The sequence below is a fragment of the Panthera tigris genome, chromosome A3, assembly GCF_018350195.1.
Source record: "Panthera tigris isolate Pti1 chromosome A3, P.tigris_Pti1_mat1.1, whole genome shotgun sequence".
NCBI lineage: Eukaryota > Metazoa > Chordata > Mammalia > Carnivora > Felidae > Panthera > Panthera tigris.
This window is the reverse complement of record NC_056662.1, coordinates 123,428,688-123,453,605: the sequence shown is the minus strand read 5'-3', so window position 1 is coordinate 123,453,605 and position 24,918 is coordinate 123,428,688. Positions and strand designations below refer to the sequence as shown.

Genomic DNA, 24,918 nt, shown 5'->3' with positions numbered 1-24,918 from the left:
GAGCACACCTACACGCTCAGTGCCAAGGCCCCCTCATGGTCTTGTGCTCTCGGCCCCTCAAGGTGTCCCAGGAGCAGGAAGGAGATTCGGGATAGGGTGAGGATAAGGGGCTCGGTCCTACTGCTCTTTGGGAGAAAGTGGCACAGGTCAAGGACAAGATGGAGAGCAGAGACTCAGCAGCAGGGCTGTGCCCCACGTGCCCCAGTCCCTGCTCTCTCTCCATCCTGGGCACATCCAGACAGGCTCATGTCACAGGCCACCTGGGACTCGTCTCTGCTCTGGCGCCACCCCAGGCTCTGCTTGTGGTGCTGGGCAAGGTGAAAGGGGCCTGGCCTCTTCCCTCCTCACAGCAAATACTTCCCAGAAAACTTCAGGCGTGCCATGGCACACACCTTGAAGGGCCAGTTCAGCTTTAATGACCCCTGGGAAGTGGGTACCAAAGACAGGCCATGCCCCTCGTGGCAGGCCAGCCAGAGACAGCTCTAGCCGAGACCTGCTGAGTCAGAACCCTGGGGCCAGCCCAGGAAGCTGTGTTGGAGGTTCTGTGGAGCCTAGGGCCTGTGGGCTCTGCCCCACTGCTTCCCTCAGTCACCTGACAGCCACCCCTGAGCTGGCCCTGCTCCTGGATCCTGTGCCCCATCCGCACCTGACCAGGAAGGGCAGGGCTGAGGCCTTGCCACCTGCGGCACTGCCCGCAGGCCCGCCCTGCTCAGAAACTAGCAGGCCCTGAAACAGCTCCTTAGGAAAGCAAGCCCAAATCCTCCTCCAGCACACAGGCCCCCAGCGGCACAGGGGAAAGAGGCCTCCCGTGGACCAGAAACCAGAGGGAACATGGAAAGAAGGGGACTGTCTGAAGAACAAAGCAAGTGCGAGAGAACAATCGTGACTGATTACGTCTGGAGAAGCCCTGCAGATTTCAACAATTTCCCTCCTTACACCTACTTCTGGTTCTGAGAGCACAAACTAGGCCTGACTTTCCTGCTATGTTCGTTTTCCTCTCAGATTGGATGAATGTTCTTGTCTTTTCTTCCTGAAGACATTTCCAATCTTTCGCTACCTTGAACTGAAATTAACTGAATCTGTGGCACATATGACTGTTCAGCTGGGGACCATCTGTATTCCACCCCGTTATTCCACACAGGCCATCGGTCTGTCTCCCCAACTCTCCCCAATTGTCTCCAGGGGAGACAGTGAATAAGGAGGAAATATGGAGCTTTGACAGCTGAAAGCCCCAGGGGCCTGCCCTCACTGGCTCCCAAACTTTAGTCTCTGGGACCCACAATGTGCCCGGTCCAGAGCAGACACTCAATAATATTGGCTGAGAGAATGGAAGGATGGATGGAGGGATGGATGGATGGATGGATGGATGGAAGCAAGGAAGGAAGGAAGGAAGGGGAAAGAGGACAAATGAATAGATGGATGGACACACTGGTGACAGTATAGCTCTTATTCAGACTTATTTCTGCCTACTCCCCCAGGAGGAGTGGAAAGAGTGAAGAGAGGTGGTTCCCAGCACCAGTCTGAGACAGAGATATAAGCTTCACTCTTCCAGAGCTGGCAGGCAGGTCAGCTGGTCTCCTCATCTGCCCTCAGCCACCCTGTAAGCAGCTCAGGCATTCACTCCGAGTGCCCTCTGTGACCCAGCACTGGCTAGACACCTCCCTTGTGCAAGATCCTGGGCAGGGCAGTTAGACCTGCCACGGTCCCCAGAAGCTCACAGCTAAAAATCGGAGATATATAAACCAATCATGACCACACAGAGCAACAGTTCCAGAACACGCAGAGCACAGAGGAAGGAGCCCACCCAGCTCAGGGGGTTCCCAGAGGAGGCGAGGCGAGGCGATGTAGATGTGGACCCAGGCAGAGGGAATGAGGCCTCCAGCTGTGGGGGGTCTGCCAGGGGCATGACTCAGGCATGACTATGAACCAGGTCCCCACGGCAGCTTGGCTCGTGATCCACGAAAACGATCAGTCTTGGCCTGGGGGAGTGCCGCAGTGTGACGAGGAGACAGGGTCAGGGAGAACATCAGAAGGCAAAAGCGCTCCTAGAAAATGTGGACCGTGAGGTGATCAGTGGGCAGAAGGGGCGTATCCAGAATGATACCAGATTTCTGGCTTCTGGGACAGGGTCAGGAATGTCATGTGTGAGGTGAGTCTCCAAGCCGGGTTTCTTCCTTCGCTCACAGATCGCGTGGGCGCGGACTCAAGCTGCACACACGGGCCATGGCCCCCGCCCCCCACCATCCCTGCTCTGCCCCTGCTCCTCCTGCGTCCACCCGGCTGTCTGCGGGATGCACCTCCCCACTGTGCTGTGCCCACCAGCCCTGCCTCTGCACCCACACGGTAAAGGATGCCCCGCCTGTCCTTTCACCAGTTTAGTCTCCTGTCACCAGGGATGGGGCAATGGGGCAACTGGGCCCTGAGCAGAGAGGTGTGCCATACGCAGACCTGCTCCTGCCTTCCTGGCGGGCACAAAGGAGGTCACCTGAACTTGTGCAGGCTCTGACGCAGCACGGGTGGCGGGAGGTGGGGGGCAGTCTCCCTGGATGGGTGCAGGCATGGGGAAGCACGTTCCTGTAGCATGCAGGCATGTGCGTGGACAGACATCAGCTCTCCTGCACTGCGTGCCTGATGGAAGACAGATGTCCAGACCAGGCCGCACTCTGCGGGCGGACGTGGTGCAAACGTGAGACGGAGGTGGCAGACACTGAGGCTGACGGCCCTGCTCACGTGGCTCAGGCAGTTCTGGTGACAGTGACAGACACATGACAGTAGCCTCCCCTCTGGCCACTAAGGGGGCCTGTGTCCATGTTCCCTGATGCACCTGCCCCCCCGGCAGACCACCAATGGGCACCAGCTGCCCAGGATCTGCATCACTTGAGTTACAGGAGCATCTCCTGGACTAAACAGAAGGCCCTTCTGAAGCCAAGACTCACAGACAACATGACTTACCTTCAAAGCCAGGGTGACACTTAACCAAATAAGGAAATTAATCTCCTCTCCAGTCATACAATTTTCCTGCTTTCAAATAAAGCATTTTTCATTTTTTAATTTTAAATTCAGTTTCTATTGCATTTAGAGAAAATTCTGAATGCCAATAAATACACTTTTGTGAAGCTTATTCCGGGACAATGCTATTTGCAGCAGCACCAGGTCTTGGGGCTTCCACAGTGGCCCGATCATCAGGGCAGTGCAGGTCACCGAGGAGAGGCTGTCACCCCACGAACCGGACAGGCGTCCCCCAGACAGGAGCTTCAGGGAAGCGCTGGATGGGGAATGAGCAGAGTCGGGAAAGCTGTGCTCCAGGCAGAGAACAGCCCTGTGAAAATGCTAAGGTGAAGGAGGAGAGTCTGAGGGGAAGTTGGGGCCACAGCCTAAAAGGTCTGGGGAAGATTCTGGCCTTTCTGTTCCTGGGGAGGAGCACTGGAGGGGGTGGGGGGATGCAAGGGAACCCATGTTCGGCCTCAGGCCAGTCATTTCACTTCCCTCATCTGTTTCCTTGTCTGTTAAATGGGAACGAGGAATGCTCTGGAAGCTGGGTGTGGAGCCCACGTGCAGGCTGGCCCAGGGCACAGCAGAAGCCTGTGATCATAGGTGCACTTGATACTGTCCAAGGTCACGTCATGTTTCGGCCCAAAAGACTTCATTCTGGGCCCTAAAAAGTAAACAGGGCCTGCCTGGTAAACACCCATCATTTGTTGTAACCCCAGAGTCACCCTCAAGGATCTGTTTCTCAACAGCCATAGCCTGACTGTCCAGGCCACTGGCCCCACCTGGCGGACCAGGACTTCAGTGACTCCCCCTCCCTTCTGGACTTGTGCGTGAGGACATTCCTCCTTTATGCACTGGGGCCAAACACTGTCCCTCACTCGCCATGGCACCCACACCACTGGCTGCACCCAGTGGAAAGCAAGGACCCAGCTCTGGCCACACCCAAAACGGCCCTGCAAGACTGAATATACAAATGGGCAGCCAGCAGAGCATACGGAAGACGGAACTTTGTCCCACCACCTGCAGCGACCAGCCCAGGAGACCAAACCCCCAACCACCCGCCCAGCATGCAGGATGCCCCTTTTCCAGTTAGCAGCCTCCCCTGCCAACAGCCTCCAGTTGGGGCACACCTGTGCCTTCTCTTTTCCCACCAAGAATCGCTCCTACTCCCAGCGTGCCTTTGAGCCTCTGCTAAATGCAGTCCTGGTGGTGGACCCCTCCTTTGCTATGGCCAGTTCTGAATCAAGGCCCTTGCCTGGTCTCACCTGGGAGGCCCTGGTTTATTCCCACATCCCCGACGACACCCCAAATGTTGACATGACCAGTGGGACCTGGCAGTCCCTGCAACTGAGCAACCCCATCACCCCTAACACCCAACATGGAGAACGCGTGGACAAGGGTCGTGAGGCTGGCACCCTGGCACGGACTCAGTCTCAGGCTGGGGGTAATGGGTGAATTCCTGAGCCAGTGGTCAGGGGGCTGGAGCTCCCATCAGGAAGGTACATGGCTGTGTGGTCTTGGCTCCTCAGTAAGATCCACGAATAAACAGTGGATTTGCCTTCAAGTCCCTCACAGTTTAAAGGCTCTGTGTTTTGTTTTTTTTTTTAAGGTTTTATTTATTTTGAGAGACAAAGCAAGTAGGGGAGGGGCCGAGAGAAGGAGAGAGACAGAATACCAAGCAGGTTCCGGACAGCAGGCTCCGGACTGTCAGCATGAAGCCTGATGTGTGGCTCGAACCCACGAACCATGAGATCATGACCTGAGCCAAAACCAAGAGTCAAACACTTAAGCAACCGAGCCACCGGGGCGCCCCAAAGGCTCTGTCGTTTTAATGCTCTTACTTGGAGGCTGCCACAAGAGTTCCAGGCAGCCTGAGGCAGGGGAATGACAGGCATGAGCTCTCAAGGTTCCATCCCCAGGGAGTCAAGCAACCATTCAATTCCATCAAGGACAGCCAATCAAGCCCCTGGCTCGAGACCAAGGCTGCGGGAGGCATCCCTCTAACCTGGCTGCAGCAAGTCTGACAGGCTGTACCAGGTGACCCGGCATTGAGGTAAGTGCTGATGTTTGCGTAACACAACAGGAAGTGGAAAGGCTGCCTTTAGTTCAGCTTACACAAACCAGCACAAAGCAAATCTGAAATACTGAGAACATTGTACCAGGGTAATTTCTTGTACTTCTCATTTTATTCTTCCTGTCACTGGGACTTTGTCTTTAATTTATAAAAACAGAAACTGCCCAGTGCCCTCCAGCTGGTAAAGGGGCACCTCTGGGCTTTGAACCTGGCACCGTCTGCTTCTGATTCTGCTCTGGGGTGTCCGCACATCCAGCTTTCCCAGTGGCTTTCAAACCATGCTCTAAGAGGCCCGGACCTTCTGCAGAGCCACGCAGGGCCACGTGCGAGGTGAGCTGAGGCTAAGGGGGCAGAGATCCAGTCTCCCTCTAGTCCTGTCCCAACCAGGCCAACCCTACCTCACTCTGTTTTATATATATCGAGGCTCTGTAGGAGACTTCTCTTGAACTGAAATTTTTGCTACTGAAGGAAAAAAGGGAAGCACTGTCACATGGTGCACTCAGCCCAGACCGCGCACCGACCCGGATGGGGAAATGGACGCAGTGCTGCTCTCACGGGGGACGTGCTGCAATCGATCAGTGGGACGGCTCCAGGGTGCAGCTGGGGGTGGCTGTCACCGTGCTCCTCATTGATTTTGGTTCTGGGCCAGGCCGCGGCTGAGTGCTGTCTGCTGAGGTGCAGGACAAGGCCCCACTGTGACCAGGAACAACTGCCCTCTGGCAGGTGGTGGGTGACAGGAGAGAAAGCCTGAGAGCTGGAAAGGGCGGGGGACTGAGGGCAGCAGGATGGACCCCTGAACTCACCCTTCTGGAAGCCCCAGCGGATGGCAGAACCGTGGCTGGAGGGCCTGCTGCTCCTGCGTCGTTTCCTTCCCACCATATCCAAGACTGGCATCAACTTTGGTTTCTGGGGCTTCTCAAACATGAACTTCCCTGTGAATCACCTAAAGGGCTCCTTAAAGCCCAGGTCTGAGGGCGCTTCTCACAAGCTCCAGGGCGAGACTCCCAGCGGGGCCTGCTGTCCTAGGCAGGGGCCAGAACATTAAAGGGATCCCAGGCCCGTGAGTGAGGTGGCCGAGGAGAAGCAGCTTCTGAGGTACCTCACCAGGTACGGCTGGGGCCACCTGCATAGCCCCTCCACAGCCCACCTTGGAGGACATCTCACTTCCAAATCTCAGAACTAGTTTCTCAGATGGAGGAGTCTGCTAACCTTATTGTGGTTTATTTTGTAATTTATATGTGTATTAAATCATCACGTTGCACATCTTAGGCTCATACAATGTTATGTGCCAATTAGGTCTCAATAAAGCTGGGGCACAAATAAGTAAATCCCCAACCAGAGCAAATCTGGGGGTACCAGGCAGTGCACAAGGAGGTTTTCAAAACCACAGAGTCATCCCAGAGGAGGGGCTTTATCCAAATACAAGGAGTAAAACATTTTTATACTAAGACACGTATGATTCTTCTATGAAGATAAGGCAAAATTTGTATAAATAATTATGACAAAATATGTGATTCACTCCAAAAAAAAACGTCCAGCTTCACCACTTGAGCCACGCCCAGTGCAGTGGGGGCTGGCTCCCCCTCCTGTGAGCAGAGAGCGGGAAGCCTGGCCTTAAGAGAAGGCATGTTCATGCAGGAACCAGCCTGTCCCTTGGGGAGCTGAGGGTCCTCAGGGGGCTCACTGGGCACTGGAGGAAGAGATGAGAGGCAGAGGACCTCTCGGATGAGCAGGGTTTAGAAAAGCAAAAACGCCTTCCCAACAGAGAGGGATTAAGTCCCTAAAGAATTCTACATAACCGAGTAGCACAACTGAGGCCCCTGGGCAGAAGCTTCTAGGGCCTTGCTCTGGGGCAGTTATTTGGGAGGAAAAACTCCATACGTGATAAACTTCCTCACTGCCTGTAACAGCAAAAACGTATGGAAACCACCACAATGCCTCAGGCAGGCCTGGCAAAGCCATGTGCAGGGCATTGACCCAACAGACTAGCACAGGATTAAGAATGTAGAAACCTATTTGCTGATCTGGAAAGACCCAGTACATATGCTGGGAAAAAAAAAAAAAAAAAAAAAAAAGAGCAAATTATAGAGTGGTGCACACAACATCACCCCATTCTGGTATTAAAAATGTATATCCAAAAGCTATACCTCCATGGCAAAAGGCCTTTTTGCTGTGTTTTCAATTTTTCTGTACTAATCTGTATTATTCAAGTTACAATTAAAAATGGTTTTAACAGAGTGTTTCCAGCGGAAGGCAGAACTATTACAGTAGAACTCCACCTTTCGCAAATGTGTGAAGTCTCTACAATAGAGTTAAACATGAAAATGACGCAGGACATGGAAAGCGACTGTGAGAGAATCCACCGTGAAAAGCACAGCATAAAAGCCATGTGTGCTGTGCATGTAGCGATGTGGGTCACGCGGGGACACAAATGCCCAAAATCCTGTGAGCAGCAGGAGAGCGGCAGAGTTGTGATGGGCTGAGTGAAAGCTCTTTCTATCTTTAAGCAGTTTCTACTGGTGTACCAACTCATCTTTTCCCTAATCAAAATCAGGTTTAAGAGACAAAGAAAAGCCCGGGCAGTCCCTGCACGGGGCTTTGTGCTGGCGACCTCCCCCCCTTCCGGCAGCCCTGTGGTGGAGCGACAGCGCCCCACCGGGTCCAAGGCAGGAAGGACTCACGCCTGTCACCTGGAAACGTGGCTGCTCTGGAAAGCCAGGCCCAGATGGGCACTGGGGGTGGGGGTTGGTGCACATCTGGGACAGCGGGTGCCGCATCTGCAGAGGAACTGAGGGCAGGGTGGGGGATGTACATGCAAAGCGTAAGTCTGAAAAAACCAGAATGCTCCCCACTAAAGGGCAGGGGGGACAGCACTGTGCAAGAGTCAACAGGCCCACCTGGGTGCCCTCGCAGAGGCCAAGGTGGACGCCTGAGTTCAAGGTGGGGCTCTGCCACATATCTATGAGGCTCAGCCAAGTGTCTGCTCAACTCTCCTCAGTTTTCCCATCTGTGGATAATCCCAGGCCCTGCCCACCTCCCAGACTGCAGAATGACTGGAACCGAGGGACAGTGCATGCAAGCGGAGGGCACTGAGTCCTGACTCTGCCTTTTGTGGTTGCATGAATTTGGATGAGCTACTTGTCTCCAAACTTCAGCTTACACACACACACACACACACACACACACACACACACACACACAAACACACAGAGCCTGATGCCTCTACTGGCTTCCTAGAGTACCATTTCCCAAACCAGACCCACACAGGTCCTGAGAGCAAGGTGGTGTGTCATGACCTTTAAAAAACAACAACAACAACAGAAATAGGAGTATCGATTCACGAGAATGGGAATCAGTTCTTGGCATTTACCAAGCTCTCAAAAAATGTTAGTTTTTACTTTTCCTGATGGGACCAACAGAACTGACCACTGTCACACCAGTTATTAAAGGAAAAATTAGCAGGAGGTCTTATTAGACCTCTGGGATCCCTTTCAGATGCTAAGCTTTCCCAGGATTCAGAAATCAGCACCCCCCACCCCTGCCACCCCCGAGTGCAGAGCTGGGGACAGTGCTGGGGGCGGGGGGGGGGGAGGGGGTGGTCCCAGATGGCTGACACATCTCCCGACAATCTGCTACTGAAATAAGTAGAAAATTCAGGGCGGCCCCTGCCAACCCCAAAGAGCATTTTCCTACCCAAAAAAGGAGCCGCTTTGCTAAGCATGACCCTCAGCCAAAGGCTGGCGCAAACCACTGAAGTCCTTCTCCGTTTGGCTTTACGTGTGGTTACTCAGAACAACAGAGAGCATGAGTTCAAACAAAGCCTTATCTTTACCAAAATAAAGCCCAAGAAGGGCCTGCAGGTTGTGCAAGGCTGATAAGGAGTGCCTATTACAAACTGCTCCCCAAATAACCTCACTGCCTCTTCCACAGGGCCGCTGATCCCTCATCCAGGTCAAGGTGGCCATGGAGGGCCAGGGGGACCTGACTCCTGGGCACCAAGGCGCTGCCCGACTTCCGGCTCTGGTGCCATGTCTCCCAGAGCACCAGATCTTTCCCAAGAGTGAACCTTGTCCCCTGTAGGCTGGTCTCACGGGGGCCCTGCAGCCACCCCTCTTATGTGTGCCCAGACTCACATCCCCTCCAGGAGAGGAAAGCTGGCGGATGGCGGGCAGAGTTTTCTGGACTGTGATTTTCATGTCATTTAAGTGGAACTTGCCCCTCCCTAATTTCTGGAACAGGACCTGCGAGACGGGCCTCCCTTGTCTGTTGGCTGAACTTCAATCTCTCATCAGGGCAGAGGGAGTGTCGCTGCGGGTCTGCGGCTGGCTCTGCGGAGGTGCTGGGGCAGCAAGCTGGCACCATGAGAAGGGCGGTCGCCACAAGAGCCCTAAAGAGAGGTGCTAGCAGTGCTCTATTTTCACTGCAGGAAACTGACAAGGGTAAACTGCCAGAGATACACGCTGGCAAGTGGCAGAGCCAGGATTCAAGCCCAAGCAGTCTAGTCCACACCACAGTCCGGGGCCCTGAACTGGATGTGAATCCCAGTACCATTATTTACCAGCTGTCTGGCCTTGTGCATGGCACTCGGCCTCTGCGGGCTTCTGTTTCTTTAATCTGTAAAATGTCCCATTTTACAGCATCTGCTTACAGGCAGGGCATCAATGAGGCACAGTATGTGAAGTGCAAAGTACAAAGCCCAGTGTGTGGTAGGTGCTCAGAAACACCTAGGAGTTCCCACCTTGCTTCTCGCAGGTTTGGGCCAAGCAGCGGTGAGGGCCCTCGAGTGGCTGAGTCTGTCTGCTTGGGAGGCCCTTCCCACACATCTCAGCCTGTGCCCATCAGACAGGCCTTGGGAACAGATGTCTCTCTGGGCTCATCCTGCCTGTGGTCCCCTAATCCCAGCACAGGGTGGTCCTGCAGTGGGGGCTTGGGAGCAGCTCAGTGACTAGCTAAAGCAGTCAGAGGGCCAGGAAAGGAGAAGGAATCAGATGACAGAATCAGGATACTAAGGGACCACCAAGACCGCAGCTGGCTTACCTCTTCTTCTCCAGCCAGCATATGTATGTATGCACCTGTGTGCATATATGTGCATGTAAAGGGGACACAGCTGACTGGCTAGGGGACCCCAGGGCTCACTCTACCTTCTTCATCACACAGTCAGCACCCTGAGGGTTATCAGTCTCCTCCACCCATGTAACTCATAGGCCTTATAACCGCCTTGGGGGAGGCAGGGCCAAGGTAAACACCCCTGCTTTAAGAACAACGAAACGCAGCCCAGGGAGCTCCAATCACATGCCACAAGTCACAGGCTCAGTGGTGACCTGGGTGGAGACCCGGGGGCTCTTGGGCTGCTGAGGTGGGGTGTCAGGGGTCGGGACTCCCAAGACTCAGTGCGGAGCTAGAGATCAGGGGCCCGCCCTGGGGCCAGGGAGAAGGCAATGCCTGAGCCTAGCTTTAAGAATAGGCATGTTGAGAGTGAGTAGAGAGCCAGTTCCCTGAGCACCCCAGGTACATGGGGTGATGATCCAGAGAGACAGGTTTTCTCAGACTCTCGGGACAGAGGACGAGAAGAGCCATCACCAGGAACAAGCCAGAAGGAGGGCCCATCTAAGATGGGGAGACCTACCGCATGATGCCCAGAGGGTCCAGTGCCTCTTCCTCTTCCTCCTCAGAGGACTTCCCTGCATCCTGACCCTGCAGGCCTGGGATGGGTAGACCCTCATCCTCCGCTTGGTCCTGCTGCTTGAAGAAGTCGAAAGCTTCCCCGTCGTCCCGGGCCTGGTTGTGTGCCTCCAGGACAGAGGCATCTCTGCTGGTGAGGTCCGCAGCCCCCGGGGATCTGGTGCCTGTGGAAGGAGACAGAAGAGGGCACCTGACACCCATGGCAGGGAATGAAGAGGCATCGCATCACACCCAAGCTCCTGTGCCAGGACCTGAGCTGGGGGCTTTCTACAGCACCCTGGGACCAGGGTTGTGGGTCTGAGTGGACAAGGGGCAGCCTGGGCTCTGAGCCCCTGCTGTAGCCTGTCGGGGGGTGACGCGCCCCAGCGAAGCCTAGAGTGGAGTGGTTACAGGGAGGAGCCGAGGAACAGGTTGGCATCACAGCAGCGGCCGAACCTGCATGCCCTGGCTAAGGGCCAGACAAGCCAGCCAGCGTGCATTTGCGGGGCATATCAGGGAGCTCCGTAATCCAGTGAAGATCTGCTCCAAGGGTCTGGGCACTTAGACTATGAGCCCAAGGAGTGCACAGTGAGCTTGCGGAAGATTTAGCACAAACTGTTAACGGTTCTATTACAAACTGGCTTACATCAGCGCTTCTCAAAGCATCCACTGACGGATGTCCATGATGTGGTAACAAGGAAAGGGAGAGCAAGCATCCGGAAACTTCCATAGCAGCTTGACACTGTCACAACATCCAAGCATGGGATTTTTGTTATTTGTGAAAATATCTGTCTGTGACAGATTGGGAATATAAGAGCTAGTCCTTCCCCACAGATGGGTTGAGAAATGGGTTTAGACCACTTGTTCATCTATACCTAAACAGCCACTGAGCGGTAGATCTTTGAAAGCAGTTCCTTCTTAAAAAATATCATTCTTAAGTAACGAACTTACAGAACGCGTGGCACGTAGGGTATGAATATGTATACAAGAGTAATATGTGTTATTGTAATAAGTTAAACTAAGCAGTAATGATACACTGCCTTATGTTATGCTTTGCTATTGATTTATTAGGACAAACGTGAAAATACCATTCAAAATGTCATGAACCTTCAATTTCATGTAACAGGCATCATGTAAAAAGCATTTTACAGGTAGGGGCGCCTGGGTGGCTCAGTTGGTTAAGCCTCTGACTTAGGCTCACGTCATGATCTCACAGTTCGTGGGTTTGAGCCCCGCATCGGGCTCTGTGCTAACAGCTCAGAGCCGGGAGCCTGCTTTGGATTTTGTGTCTCCCTCTCTCTCTACCCATCTCTTGCTCATGCTCTGTCTCTCTAAAAAACAACAAATAAACATTAAGAAAAATTTTTTTAAAAAAGCATTTTTCAAGTATGGATTTATTTAAATATTGTAAAAATCTCAAGTGAGAGATCCTGTTTGCACCTGCACTTTACAGATGAAGAAACTGAGGCACAGAAAGGCTAGGAAAGTCAGATCACCTTATCCTGCTTCTCCATAACAGAGGGGGCCAGGAGATCGGGAGTTCCCCCCAATTATGGATCAGCTGGAGTCCCCATCTCACAGTCAACACAGCCCATTGGGAGGTAAACAGGTTGTGATCTCATAGCAAACAACCCGGGGCCCACAAGCCCATGTAGGGGGGATGGAAAAGGAGAGGAGAAACCTGGGCTCTGCAGCCTTACCCAGTCCCAGCCTTCTGTGCATTTACTGGTTTTGCTTTTATTCCTCACCCCTTGAATTTTTTTTTTTTTTGGGTGTATTTGCTATTTGTTAATTGTCTTCTGAAAACCTCCCATCTGTCTTGTGAAGCTTAGAGACCACAGTCATTAGGAAGAGTTAAACAGAATGGTCCAAAGAGGGGAGAAAGTCAGGGGGAGAGTCCAGCACCTCCTGATGGGACCTCTCCCCACCCAGGGGTACACAGGCACTTCATCTGCCTTGGACAGCAAGCCTGGACAGCGCCCGGGTGTACTGAGTGGGAAGGAAAACGTCAGCCACCCTTGTACAGCACTTCCTGCACAGCAGGCTCTGTTCTACGTGCTTCACACGCGTGAGCTCACTGGATTCTCTTGCCACCTGGCTGCCAGGCATTGTCCCATCTGACAGCTAAGGAAACTCGAAGGGGAAGGAGGTGGCTGAGGACACATACTACAAGAGTTTGAAGTCCCTGCCACTGGGCCAGTGTGGGCTGAGCCTCTACCTGTAGCCATACCCAAACCACACCTGTGGGGGGCAAGCTGAGGGAGATGTCCCCAGGGACCAGGTCCCCAGGCCTGGCTGGCAGGAGGCAAAATGGGGTGTGTGGGTTGAGGGCGGGGTGGAGCTCTGGGGATGCCAGGAGGGGCATGGCGCCAGGGGCATGGGCCTCTGGTGGAGTCAGACTACAGAGAACACCCTGTATGAGCCCCATCTGGCACCCAGGCAGTCAGTCCTCAAAGACCAGGTGCCAGCCTCTCCCTGCCCACCACCACGGCCGGGCAGCGGGTAAGGTCCACCTGCCTCAACAGCCTGGCTGAAGCTTCCTGACTGCAGGCAGTAGCTGTGGACCCATACCGGCCCAGCCAGGGGAGTGAGGCCTAGTTCTGGGCCAGGGGAGACCTCAGGGGTTTGGGACAGAGCCTCAGGTACCTAAGAATTCTAGCAGCTCTGGGCTTCCTGCCAACTCGGCGTCCTTTGAGACACAGCGCAGAATCTCATTGAACAGGACTCTCCTTTCCCGGATGTCAGACTCCCCAACGAACAGGACCTTCCTGGGGAGTGGGGGAAGGCTGGCCGCGGGGTAATGACTGCTCAGTTTCTGGTAGAACTCCTCGATCTCGCTGTACTTTTTGGAGACCTGGAATGAGAGGGGCATGTGGTTTCCTGAGTACTCTCCCCCTTGCCCCAACCAGACAGCCCAGAGGCCGGGCTGTTTGGAGAGCCTGTCCCCAGGACAGGAGCCTTGGGGCACCTCTGACCCTCCACGCATCATCCTTCCTCAGCTCCATTCTCAACACCTCTAATCAGTACTAGGCTCAATTATGAAAGTCTGAGTAGCCAGAGAGAAGATACAGCCATGGTGGATTCCAGGCACTGTCACACGTCCAGGTAGAGACATTTGGCACAGGGACCCTGGCCCGGCCCACGGGTGACCAAGGAGGCCGGCTGCCTCCATTCTGGGCCTTCATCAGACTAGTGGGGTGACCTCATGGTTTGGCCAGCTGTTAGGTCATCTTCCGACAACCACATGAGTCACCTTTTCTCAACACAGATCTCTGGATCATATTCCCGCGTGCAAGCAGCAGCCTTCTAGCTGGAACCATCCCTACAGGGCTCCAGTGGAGAAGAACCAGATATTACAAGGTTGTTTCTCAGCCCTGCTGTCAGCCAGAACCCCGATGCACACTGGGACCTCGGGGGAGCAGGTCGGCAGGTGGTCCCAGGCCACCAGAGTCACCCTGACACTCAGTTCCCAGCTGAGTTCACATTCTATGAGGCCACCTCTGCATGATCTCTGCCCCACAAGGCTCAGGCCCTGCACGGAGGGAGCAGCCGCGGCACAGTGGGTCGGAGGCATTGCCGCAGTCTGTGCAACCCAGCGTGGGTGCTCAAAGAGTCACCTGCTCTGACCACACACCCACCCACCAATCGCCCAGCATCCTCCCTTGTCTTGGACTCTGTATGCTGGGCCTGGCTCCCCAGCTCCTCTGACGGAGCACTGAGCATAAAAACAGAGATAGACCCACCTCTGCTCCCGGGCCAGGGCCAAACCTGCAGCACAGCACTGAATGCTGGTGTGGCTGAGGACGCTGGGGGTGTCTGGAGGTGCTGACATGAGACTGGCGATCCCGGTGCACAGCTGTGTTGGAGCGCACGGCCCTGGCTAACTACAGGTGTCACCAGAACCCCCAGCCTGTGAGGGTTTCACATGCCGGCAGGTGGCTGGAGCACTGGAGGAATTTAGTCCCCCAGTCCCCTTCTCCACCTTCCCCCTGCCAATGGGGAGTTCCCTGGGCCAGGCGGCTGCAGCCTGCAATTGTCAACTGGATCTGGAGCTGGCTCCAGAGCTGGATCTGGCTCTGGAGCTGTCCTGAGAACAGCCCTCAAGGAAAAAGGTAAGAGGATCCTTTCAGGAAAGAGATGTAGGTTCTAACCCCTGGGTCCTGAGAACAGTGACTCCAGCCAGGAGGGGGACTCGGCCCAATCAGGGAAGCTGTGACCCTGAGGATTGAGCGCCCTCTGCTGGCCTGACAGCCCCACGCGGGTCTGGCCCTTGGACCCAGCAGGAGTGGAATGGGGTCCTGGAAGCTTCAGGTTTCCTGAGCACTGATAGCGTGAGAGGCCAGAAAGTTTTAAGTCAGGGGTGCCCCCCCGCCCAACCAGGACCCACATTCATCAGTGTTCCAAAGCAAGGGCTTCTCAAGCAGCTTCCTGAACAGCTGGGAGAAGAGGCTCGGGGAGAGGCCATGGGTGCAGAGATGTGAGCTGCTGTTCACCTGGGGCCCCCACGGGCAGGGTGCACAGCACTGCTACCCTGAGCCTCTCCGGGGGAGGCGTGTGTGCTCGTACCGCCAGCACACGTGGGCGCCGCTAAACAGCAAGCACACCCAGGGTCCCTTTTTGGGGGCTGTTTTACTTTCTGATGAGCAGTTAAATTCATGTTTTTATTGAGACATGTATCCTTTTCGGGAATAGAATGCAAAATGCTCCCCCCTCCTTTTTTTTTAGCTAAATCGTGAAACTTCAGAGATTTCATGGCGGGTAAATGCATTCTCCTCCGCCCTCACAGGTGGTTCAAAATGTGTGAGAAGCCCCTGCACGCATGGCCATCCATACACGCACTTAACACCCTTTGCAGTTCTCACTGGCCACAAAAGACTGGCACTGGGGTGATGCACGGGGGTGTAAAGATGTCTCCACCATGGCCTCGCACATAAGGGTGGCCCTCTGTGCAGGACTCAGACCTGCCGGGATGCTCCTCCAGGGCTCCCCGGATGTTGCTTCTCTCTTATGCCCAAAGACACGCACCTCAGATATTCTCTTCTGCTCCCAGCCCTGAAAACGTGTGTGTGTTCAGCTCCACGGTGGGTCAAGTCAGATGATCAGGAGTTGCAAAACCCCAGCACTCAGAGCCAAGCAGAACCAGATCCAGCACCCGACATTAGACCTGGATTCTCCCTAAACGTCATCGATTTAAGTGGGCGCCTGGCTGGCTCAGTCGGTTAAGCGTCCGACTCTTGGTTTCGGCTCAGGTCATGATCTCACGGTTTGTGAGTTTGAGCTCCGCAATGAGCTCTGTGTTGACAGTGCGGGGCCTGCTTAGGATTCTCTCTCCCTCCCTCTCTACCCCTTCCCTGTTCTTGCTCTCTCTCTCAAAATAAATAAATAAACTTAAAAAAAAGGTCAATTTAAGGAGCAAATGAAAGACATCGTGCTCTTTTCGATGCTTCCCATGTGTTAAATATCCTGTAAAGACCGTGCCATACATTTTTCTCTCTTAGAAGGTGATGTCTCTTCTGATAGGTCACCAGAGCTACATAATTCATGGTTTTCCTTTCTGTCCTGGCTGCCAGGAGATTCAGAACTAAATATGTGCAAACCTGTAGCTGTTGATCCTGTCTGTACCACAGGACTCTGGCTCATTTTACCTTTAATTAAAAGCTCTCTCTTCCCTTAGCTCCTGCGACTCCACGATGCCCCCTTCTCTTCCCTTCGCCTCAGAGGCTCCTCCTTCTCCATGACTGTCCCTGAGCTGCCTGTGTGTCTGGGGCTTCCTCCTAAACCTTCCCTTTGCCCAGTCCCTCACTCCAGCCTCATGTGTCTGTGGGACACTTCAGACTCCACACATCCCCCTTAGACCCGCCCCTCCGCCGGTGCTCTACAGTTGGTGCAAACAGTCAGCCAGCAAATGATATGCATATTACTTTGGAAATACTGTATTTTACAACTCTCTCCCTCCCTCTCACACCAACTCCTGCTGGCCTGCCTCCAGCACTCCCCTGGGGCATCACTGGACTCGTGACTGGGCCCCCTGCCTCCTGCCCGATTCCTTCCAATCCAACTCCACTCCCCACCAGATGGGCCAGCGAGTCACTCCCCTACTTCGAAGTCCTCCTTGGCTGCAAGACAAGTCAGGCTCCCTACATGCCCTCCGTGACCTGGATCCTGCCCATCGTCACCCTCATCTTCTACTTCATCCAGGATGACACTGAACTGCGTGTCCAACCTCCGTGGTTGGACTTACGGTTGCTTATGCCCCGCCCTCTGCCTGGGATTCCCTTCTCCTGTATAGCTCTATGGGCTCACTTCTCACCTCCAGAAATCCTCCAGAACATTTCCCAAGGGTGGGCTAGGTGCTGCTTCTCTGCACACCCACAGCCCCATGCGCTCCTGTCATGGACTGCACCTGTCTCTTTACCAGTCTGTCTCCCCTCTGACCATAAGCACCTGAATCGCTCTTGTGCCCTTACCACCCAGCACGCTCTGGCTAGAGAAGCGCCCGCTCCCTGATGCTGCTCACACCTGTGCACCTGGCCCCCGGGCCCCCTCAGGAGCACCCTGGCAGAGCCCCCAGCTCACCAAGAACTGGACGACATCCTCGGGCCTGTGCTTAGCCGACTTGAATGCAGCCAGCCGGGTTACCACCAGGATCTGGTACTCCACGTGGCCTGACATCATCTTGCCCCGCACCTCCTGGTGCTGGGGCACAGTCAGGTCGAGGCCTGTGTGGACATTCTGAACTCGCCTGCCAAAGGGAAAGAAGGCAAAGGAAGCTCAGGTTCAAGTCAGCAGGCTTCTCGAGTGAAATGCAGACAGGACCTCGCGGTGGCCCTGCAGGCCTGGGGTACGAGGTTCCTCTGCTGGCTGTCCTCAGCGGTCACTGCTTTAGGCCACCTGGCCCACCACACACCGGCCTCTCACGGGGCCTGGCTCGTGAGCCCCAGGCCTGGGCCCTGCCCTTGGGCTGCTCCCGGACAAGGGGCTGTCCCCAGCAGGAAAACGAGTGGGAGCGGAGGAGATGCGGCTCGTGGAAAATCACCAGTGGGAAGGTGTGTTAACACACTCAGTTCATGTGCCCCTGAAGGATGGAGGGGATGCACGCAGGGGCAGTATTCCCACCAAGGAAAGTGCCTGGCTATCTGCACACCATGCAAGAATGACTACCGCCAGGAACTTGGGCAGAGACACATCTCTTCAGCTACCTGGGGGGAGGGGAGGGGGGCAACCTGGCTACTACAGAACCTGTGTAGCAGGGGGAGGTTGGAGAGGGCACTGAGTGCAGGGCACAAGGCACTGAGAAGACCTCTGTACAAGGTTGTAAGAGGGTGCTTGGCCAAACATCTTGCAGAATCTGTAAACGCTACACAAACATACTGAATTGTATGGGGGGCCAACAAGTCACAAGACATTTTCTCTGAAGTGAGAAAAAACGGTAAGGATGTCCTCATCCTCCATAAGGGTGTGATGCAGACCCAAGCAGGCAAATACACATCATGCAAACACCTACGACAGGACCCCTCCTCATCAACGTTGAGACCTACTATGTGCTGGGCAGGACTTCCAGAACACAAGCAAAGGGACGCTCTGAGGAGGGCGCTTCTGGGCTAACACTGTACCAGGGCAAGGCCCTCTCCCTCTCTGGCCTAATGTCCCAAAGAGAGTCAAAGACACTCTCCCCCAGGACTCCTTCCACCTCCATGCTAGCACACGACACTGTCACCATGGTGATGCCGTCTGTCACCCACCAGAGAGGACAAGTGCGTATGAAGAGTATACATGCACTGACCACACACCCCTGCACACACACATTTTCATGTGACACAAGGCACATGGTAATGAGCGCAAATCAATTAGGAAGGCCCAGGCGAGCCCAAACGTACCCCTGTGAGATGGAAAAACACACCTAACATATCAGCCTTTTTCCTTTTGCCAGTAATCACACGAGCGCGCTTGGCCTGATGCTGAGTAGAGGCCGTGCTGCTCCGGGCTTTGAACACGGTGTCCACGGTGCTCCAGTTACTAGCGCGGGAGCACAGAGAGGACTAAACATGAGCCTGGTGGCAGCCCGCACAGCTGCAGGCTCTGCAGGCTCTAAGGACCTTACCTAAGTCACTCCCGCTCTGCCAGCTCTACAAAGGGACACAACCATTTCCCCGAGAGGGAACCAGGCACGACAAAGGGAGTCAGCTGCCCGGGTCTCAGCAGGTCAGAGGGGGAGCCAGGGTGTCCTCCCAGGCAGTTGCCCCAGAGCCCAGTGGAGGGCGGCAGGAATTGGGGTCATTATGCTACAGAGCATAGGTGGGAGTGCAGAGGAGGGGGGCCTCTTGGCAGAGGAAAGAAGGCGTGAAGGAACCCTGGCCTCTCTGCTGAGAGGCACCTTCTATCGCCAGAGGGGCTCACTCTCTCCCTCTTAGTACCGTACACCTCCCAGTTCTTTGACCACATCGGGACTTGTAGTCCACGGTCCCACTGCCTTCCACTGATGCTCCTGTTCCTGTCACACCTCCTCAGCTGGGAGGTCCTGGTGAACCACGGTTTCTGGCCTCCATTCCCCTGCCCCATCCCGAAGTCTCCAGTTCTCTGCCTCCTTTGTCCTGGTGCCCAGCAGCTGCACGGGACTGGGATAAACACACAGAGGTGCCGCCTGGTCCCACCTGAAATTCACCGCCACAACCTGCAAGCCACAGCCTAGGCCTGGCACCCCTCCCTTGGTCTAGACTTAGGCTTCTCAAAGTGTGGTCCCTGCCACATTGGTGTCACCTGGAAAATTAGGCCACTGAATCAGAAACCCCGGTGGGGGGGGGGGGTACCAATAATCTTTGTGTTGACAACTCCGGGTAACTCTGATGCCCCTGAGCCTGACTCACTCACTCTCCCACCCACCCTAGACGGCAGGCAAACTTTTGCCATAAAGGGCCAGATAGTAAACATTTTAGGCTTTGCAGGACATATGGTCTCTGTCACAACTACTCAACTCTGTCATGTGGTGTGACAGCAGCCAGACAATAAACTTTATTACAAAGGCAAGAGGTGGGCATGATTTGGCTCACGGGTACAGTCTGCCCACCTATGCTTTAGACCAAGCTTTTCAAACTGCAAGTGCATCTAAGTCGCCTGGGGAAGCTGCCAGTATGCACATCAGGTCTGGGGTGGGACCTGAGAGTCTGCATTTCCAGCCAGCTCCCAGGTGATGCTGATGCTTCTCAGCTGCTCCTGAGACCCTCTGAGCAGCAAGATATGGCGTCTAAGCCGCCTCTCTCAACAAACCCCCAGTAAGCCCCCAGTACCTGTTCTCGCCTGACACCCCTGCTTCTTGGTTCACTGAGAAGGGCAGCAATCGCAGAAATCCCCAAGCCTCCCCCTCACAACTGGCCTGCGTCCCACTGGGGACAAACTGGCCGGCTCCTACCTGAGGCCATCACCTACTCAAGGCAGGCTCGTGTAAGTCTTCCCCTTCCCCCTGCCTTCTCCTTCTCCCTCCCCCTCCTCCGGCTCTCTCTCCCCTGAGCACACTGTCCCCTTGCTCCCAAGCCCACAGTGCCTTACCACCTCACCCAACACTCCCCCAGGCCCACTCCACTCCATGCTGGCCTGCTCGCTAGTGCCCAAGCACCCTCTGCCCCAGGACATTGGCTCTGCTGTCCTCTCTGCTTGGTACAGTCTTGCTCAAGATAGCATCACGGCTCTCTCCCTCACAGAGCTTGTCAGGATCTGCCCAACTGCCACTCTATCAGAACAACACTCCTGGACAAAACGGCACACCAATAAACCAGCACTCACTCCTCCTCTTTTTCCCCTACCGTTTTATTTTCCTTCATACCATTTATCATCCCTGACACATTATCCATTTACCTCCTGTCCAGCTGTCCTCACTAAAGCTCCATGAGATGGGCTTCATTTCGGTGACTGCTGTACCCTAGAATCTGAACCAGGACTTGGCAAAGAGTAGGTATGCAATAAGTAGCAGGTGGGTGAATGCAGGTGCGAACCCTAGCGGTGGGGGGCTGCGCTGGAGAGCTGAGTTGGGGCCCAACCATGAAGAGCCTGCCTGATGGCTGGTCTCAAGCCTTTGGAATTACCCTGTGGACAGCCCCTCGGGTTTGCCAGCACCTGCCAGCAGGACGGAGTGAGCACTACCCGACTGGCCGTCATCACCAGCACGTGAGACCATGAGCAAGCCCCATCCAGGCTGGGGCAGGGAGGGAAGCCACCTACCTACCCCCTTCCCGAGCACCCAGCACCAAAGTCACACTCCATCTGCGTGTGGCTGAGCGGGCGTCCGTTGCTGGCCCTACTCATACCTGCCAATCTCAAACCTCCTTTTTGCAGAAAATAAAGCAGGCTCAGGGACAGGTGACTTATGTAGGACCAGGTAAACCTCTGCTGCCAACGAAGACACAACCTGTCACTTCACTGCATCATGAAGAGGACACCAAGCAGGTTCTGGCATCAGGGTTTGCTTACAGAATTACATTTTCTAGACCTCAAGCCACAGGGAAGTTCAGGTTACAGCGGGAAAAATAACAGCTGGGCTAGGCAATACATTTATTTAGGCAATAAACTGTCGTCTTCGACCAAGATTTTGTGTAGGGGGAACAAGAGAGGTGTATCAGTGAGTCAGTCACTCTGCGGAAGAGTAAAAGCGTGTGCACCCCAGGCTTTCCAGGATCCACCTTGCCCTGGGTCCTCCCGGTCTGGGTCAGGGTGGGCCCACACTGCACCTTCTGCCTCTGGGGCCTTTGCTGTCACTTGCTCTTCTCCCGAGCTACCTCGTGAGCAGCTGCCACCTCGTCTCTCCCCTCCACCTGGTTCACTCCTACTCTCCCTGCGGGACGGGACGCGCACTCGCGGGACGCGCACTCGCGAGCAGTCTGGGTTCAGCCCTTGCGCCGTGTTCCTATGGCAACCTGCACCTACTCCCCACACCATCGCTCCCCGTCCCGGCTTGGTTCCGCTTCGGCTCCCCCCCACCCCCCCCCCCACCCCCCGCCCCCCGTCCGTGTTCATTCCGTCTCCCCTGCAGGGCCGGCCTTTTCTAATTCACCCGCATCCCCAGGGCCGCGCACCGGCCCGGCACAGAGTGAGCACTGAAAGGAGGTATAAACTAGATTTTCAGGCGATAAAGAAAATGAACGCACGTCGGCAGAGAAGGGCAGAGGAGACCCCCCCTCTCTGCCCGCCTGCGGGACTAGCCAATCCCGGCCTTCCACTGGGTCTTGGGCCAGTTCGTCACCCTTTCAAGGGCCTCAGTTTTCCCATCTGTAAAACGGGGATACTCAATGCGCCCACCGCTCCTGCAGGACGGTGGGGCGGTCCACCCCAGAGAACCTGTAGGGCCGCAGGGAAGGCCGGGCCGAGGGCCCACGGGGTCGGCCGCCTCCGCCTGCTCCTCCGACTGGGCGCATCGGGCTCGTTCGCGCGCACCCGGAGTCCACGCTGCCCGAGACGCGGCGCCGGGCACGGGGGTCTGGCTCACCTGGAGGTGACGAGCACCGCCGGGGACTGCATGACCGCAGCGGTTCCAGGCGGGGCGCACGGTCACGCGACCCGCTGGCGCCGGCGTCGCCGCGTCCCCGCCCCGCGCGCTCGGCCCGCCCCGGCTCCGGCCCCGGCCCCGGCCCGCCCCCTGGTGGCCACCAAACTCGGCCTGCGGCCGCCGAGAATTTCCAGCGTTTCTGGAACTTTGGGTGCTGACTGAGCACTGACCACGGGAGGCCTGGGTCCACCTGGGCTACGCCCCCTGTCCCCCCCGCCGTGCCCCCCCACGCCCCCCGCACCCCGTGCCCGAACCAGTATCCTGAGCCAACCCAGTGACCAGAAGGCACGCAAGGAAAAACAGAGGAGGCCCGTCGGTAACCCCAAGGCACCGGTTTCACCCTTAGGAGTGCCCAGTGTCCCGGTTCAGAAGGTAAATAACCTGGCTCCTCTGCCTTGGGGAGAGTGTTGGGAAACAACGCAGCCAGTGGTCATGGCCCCGGGGACGCTCAGAGGGTCAAATGAGGTAACTTTACAACCCAGTGAACAAGATCAATTAGACTCATTTGTGGGGCGTTATCTGAAGAAGCAGCAGCCACTCCGAGGCCTTCCAGGGCCTTCTCAACAAGAGCTTCTCAAAGCTCTTTCCTCTCCCCTGCTAAAGAGGTGTTGTTCTGACCTAGTCCCACTCCATGGAAGACTTGGTGAGACCCCTGCAAATAGACTCTGGACTATCACACAGGGGGATGAGGCCCAGCCCAGCTCAGCACAGCAAGGATGAAGCGGGGGTGGCCAAGGGTCTGCGTGAGGGTCAGGGATGGAAAATTACTGGAGGAGACAGCAAGGGTAGGGGTTTCTTGCTAAACGGGGATTCTTGCAGAAGGCAGGCCAAGGCCTAAGACATCAAAGGTGGAGGTGGAGAACTCGATCAGATATGGAGATGATCAGAGATTCCAGGTGGGGGCATTATGTGTCAAATGACTTAACAGGATTCTTGCTAAGACTGGGCCATCCATCCCCCAAACTGAAGGGGGAGAGTGGAGTCAAGGGCAAGGCTGATTGGAAAAGAACGATCCGAGGAGCCTAAAGTTTGGTCAAGGAGCCAGTCATTGTCACCCTAAAGTTTTCCCCTCGTAGAGCTGTTAAAACTCTCCCTCCCTTCTGTGTGCAGACCCCCCTCTCCAGGTACCCTCCCTTCCTAATGACACCCCCCTCCCACAATGCTTCCCACCCTCTGGGAAGAGGAGAGGAGGCTTCTGTTTGACTGCATTTTCCCAAAGAACCAGCTTCCCTTCCCCACCCCCACCACCCAGTACTCCTATCAACAAGTTCTGTAGACACCTGTAAAGCTCTTAGGTCAGGGTGGGCAGATACTGACATTAGTCAATGTGTTTTGTGCTGCTCTAATGGTGAGAAACGAAAAAAACAGGATTCTGCTTGGTTTCTGCCAGCAGTCAGAATCCATCACAAAACTACTCTGCTTTCTCTCATGGCCTTTTCATGCATTCATTCATTTACCCTTCCTTCCTTCCTTCCTTCCTTCCTTCCTTCCTTCCTTCCTTCCTTCCTTCCTTTTTCTTCCCTCCTTCCTTCCTCCCTCCCTTTCTCCCTCTCCTTCTCTCTTTTTCTTTCTCTCTTGCTCTCTTTTCCTTCCTTCCTTCCTTCCTTCCTCCCTCCCTCCCTCCCTTCCTTTCTCCCTCTCCCTTTTTCTTTCTTTCTCTCTTTTTCCTTCCTTCCCCTTCCTTCTTTCTTCTTCCCTCCTTCCTTCCTCCTTTTCTCCCTCTTCCTTCCTTCCTTCCTTCCTCCCTCCCTCCCTTCCTCCCTCCCTTTCTCCCTCTCCCTTTTTCTTTCTTTCTGTCTTTTTCCTTCCTTCCCCTTCCTTCTTTCTTCTTCCCTCCTTCCTTCCTCCTTTTCTCCCTCTTCCTTCCTTCCTTCCTTCCTTCCTTCCTTCCTTCCTTCCTTTTTCTTCCTCCCTCCTTCCTTCTCTCTTTTCCTTTCTTTCTCTCTCTCCCTCCTTCCCTTCCCTTTCTTTTCTTTCTTTTCTTTACTTTTCTTTTCTTTTCTTTTCTTTTCTTTTCTTTTCTTTTCTTTCCTTCTCTCTCTCTCTCTCTCTCTCTCTCTCTCTCTCTCTCTCTCTCTCTCTCTCTCCTGAGCTGGGCCTCCATTCTGGGCCCTGTGGAGGCTCAAGCTGCTCAGTGGACAGGATGCTCAGCCCTGCGGGGGAGCAGGGTGCAGCCCCTGATGTTGGGGTCATGGATAGGAAGCTGCTGAAGCCGCCTGGGGCTGAGCCTGCATTAAGCCTGTGGAGAAGATAGCCCAGGAGGATCTCGGGTAGCACTTACTTCCCAAGCACAGGTGGGGGTTGTGCACACCCCCCCCCCCCCCCCCCCCGTTGTCGCTGCAGCTGGCAGCTTGCCAGTCACCAATGCCTTGCAGCGAGTGAAACTCAGCCCTGGCCCAGGGTTCCTAAGTGCACACCACCAGGGACGTGGCGCTCGTGGTGCCTGCCAAGAATATGACTGGTCCCCCACGATAGAGTGACCCCGTCCCTGAGAGCAATCACATTTTCTGTCTCTGTGGGTTCTGCTCACCCCTATGTAGCTCCAGTGGATAATTGTATACAATGCACGGAATGTGGGATCTAAATCTGATATTTTCTGCTTCCTGCCCAACTCAAGGAGCCCCCTCCATGGCTGAAGCTGCAGTAATGCAAACCACAT

General features: G+C 55.1%; 1 protein-coding gene across 1 annotated transcript in view; it reads right to left on the bottom strand.

The window, feature by feature from the left end:
- Nucleotides 1–22,260, bottom strand: part of HS1BP3 (HCLS1 binding protein 3) — a 30,911-nt gene extending 8,651 nt beyond the window's left edge. The window contains exons 1-4 of the mRNA XM_042982436.1: nt 22,200–22,260; nt 17,303–17,468; nt 13,373–13,580; nt 10,692–10,911 (exon numbers count right to left, since the gene is read on the bottom strand). Of these exons, the coding sequence (XP_042838370.1) occupies nt 10,692–10,911; nt 13,373–13,580; nt 17,303–17,468; nt 22,200–22,231 (626 nt within the window). The 5' untranslated portion in view covers nt 22,232–22,260. The remainder of the gene's footprint in view (nt 1–10,691; nt 10,912–13,372; nt 13,581–17,302; nt 17,469–22,199) is intronic.
- Between the last annotated feature and the right edge of the window lie 2,658 nt (nt 22,261–24,918).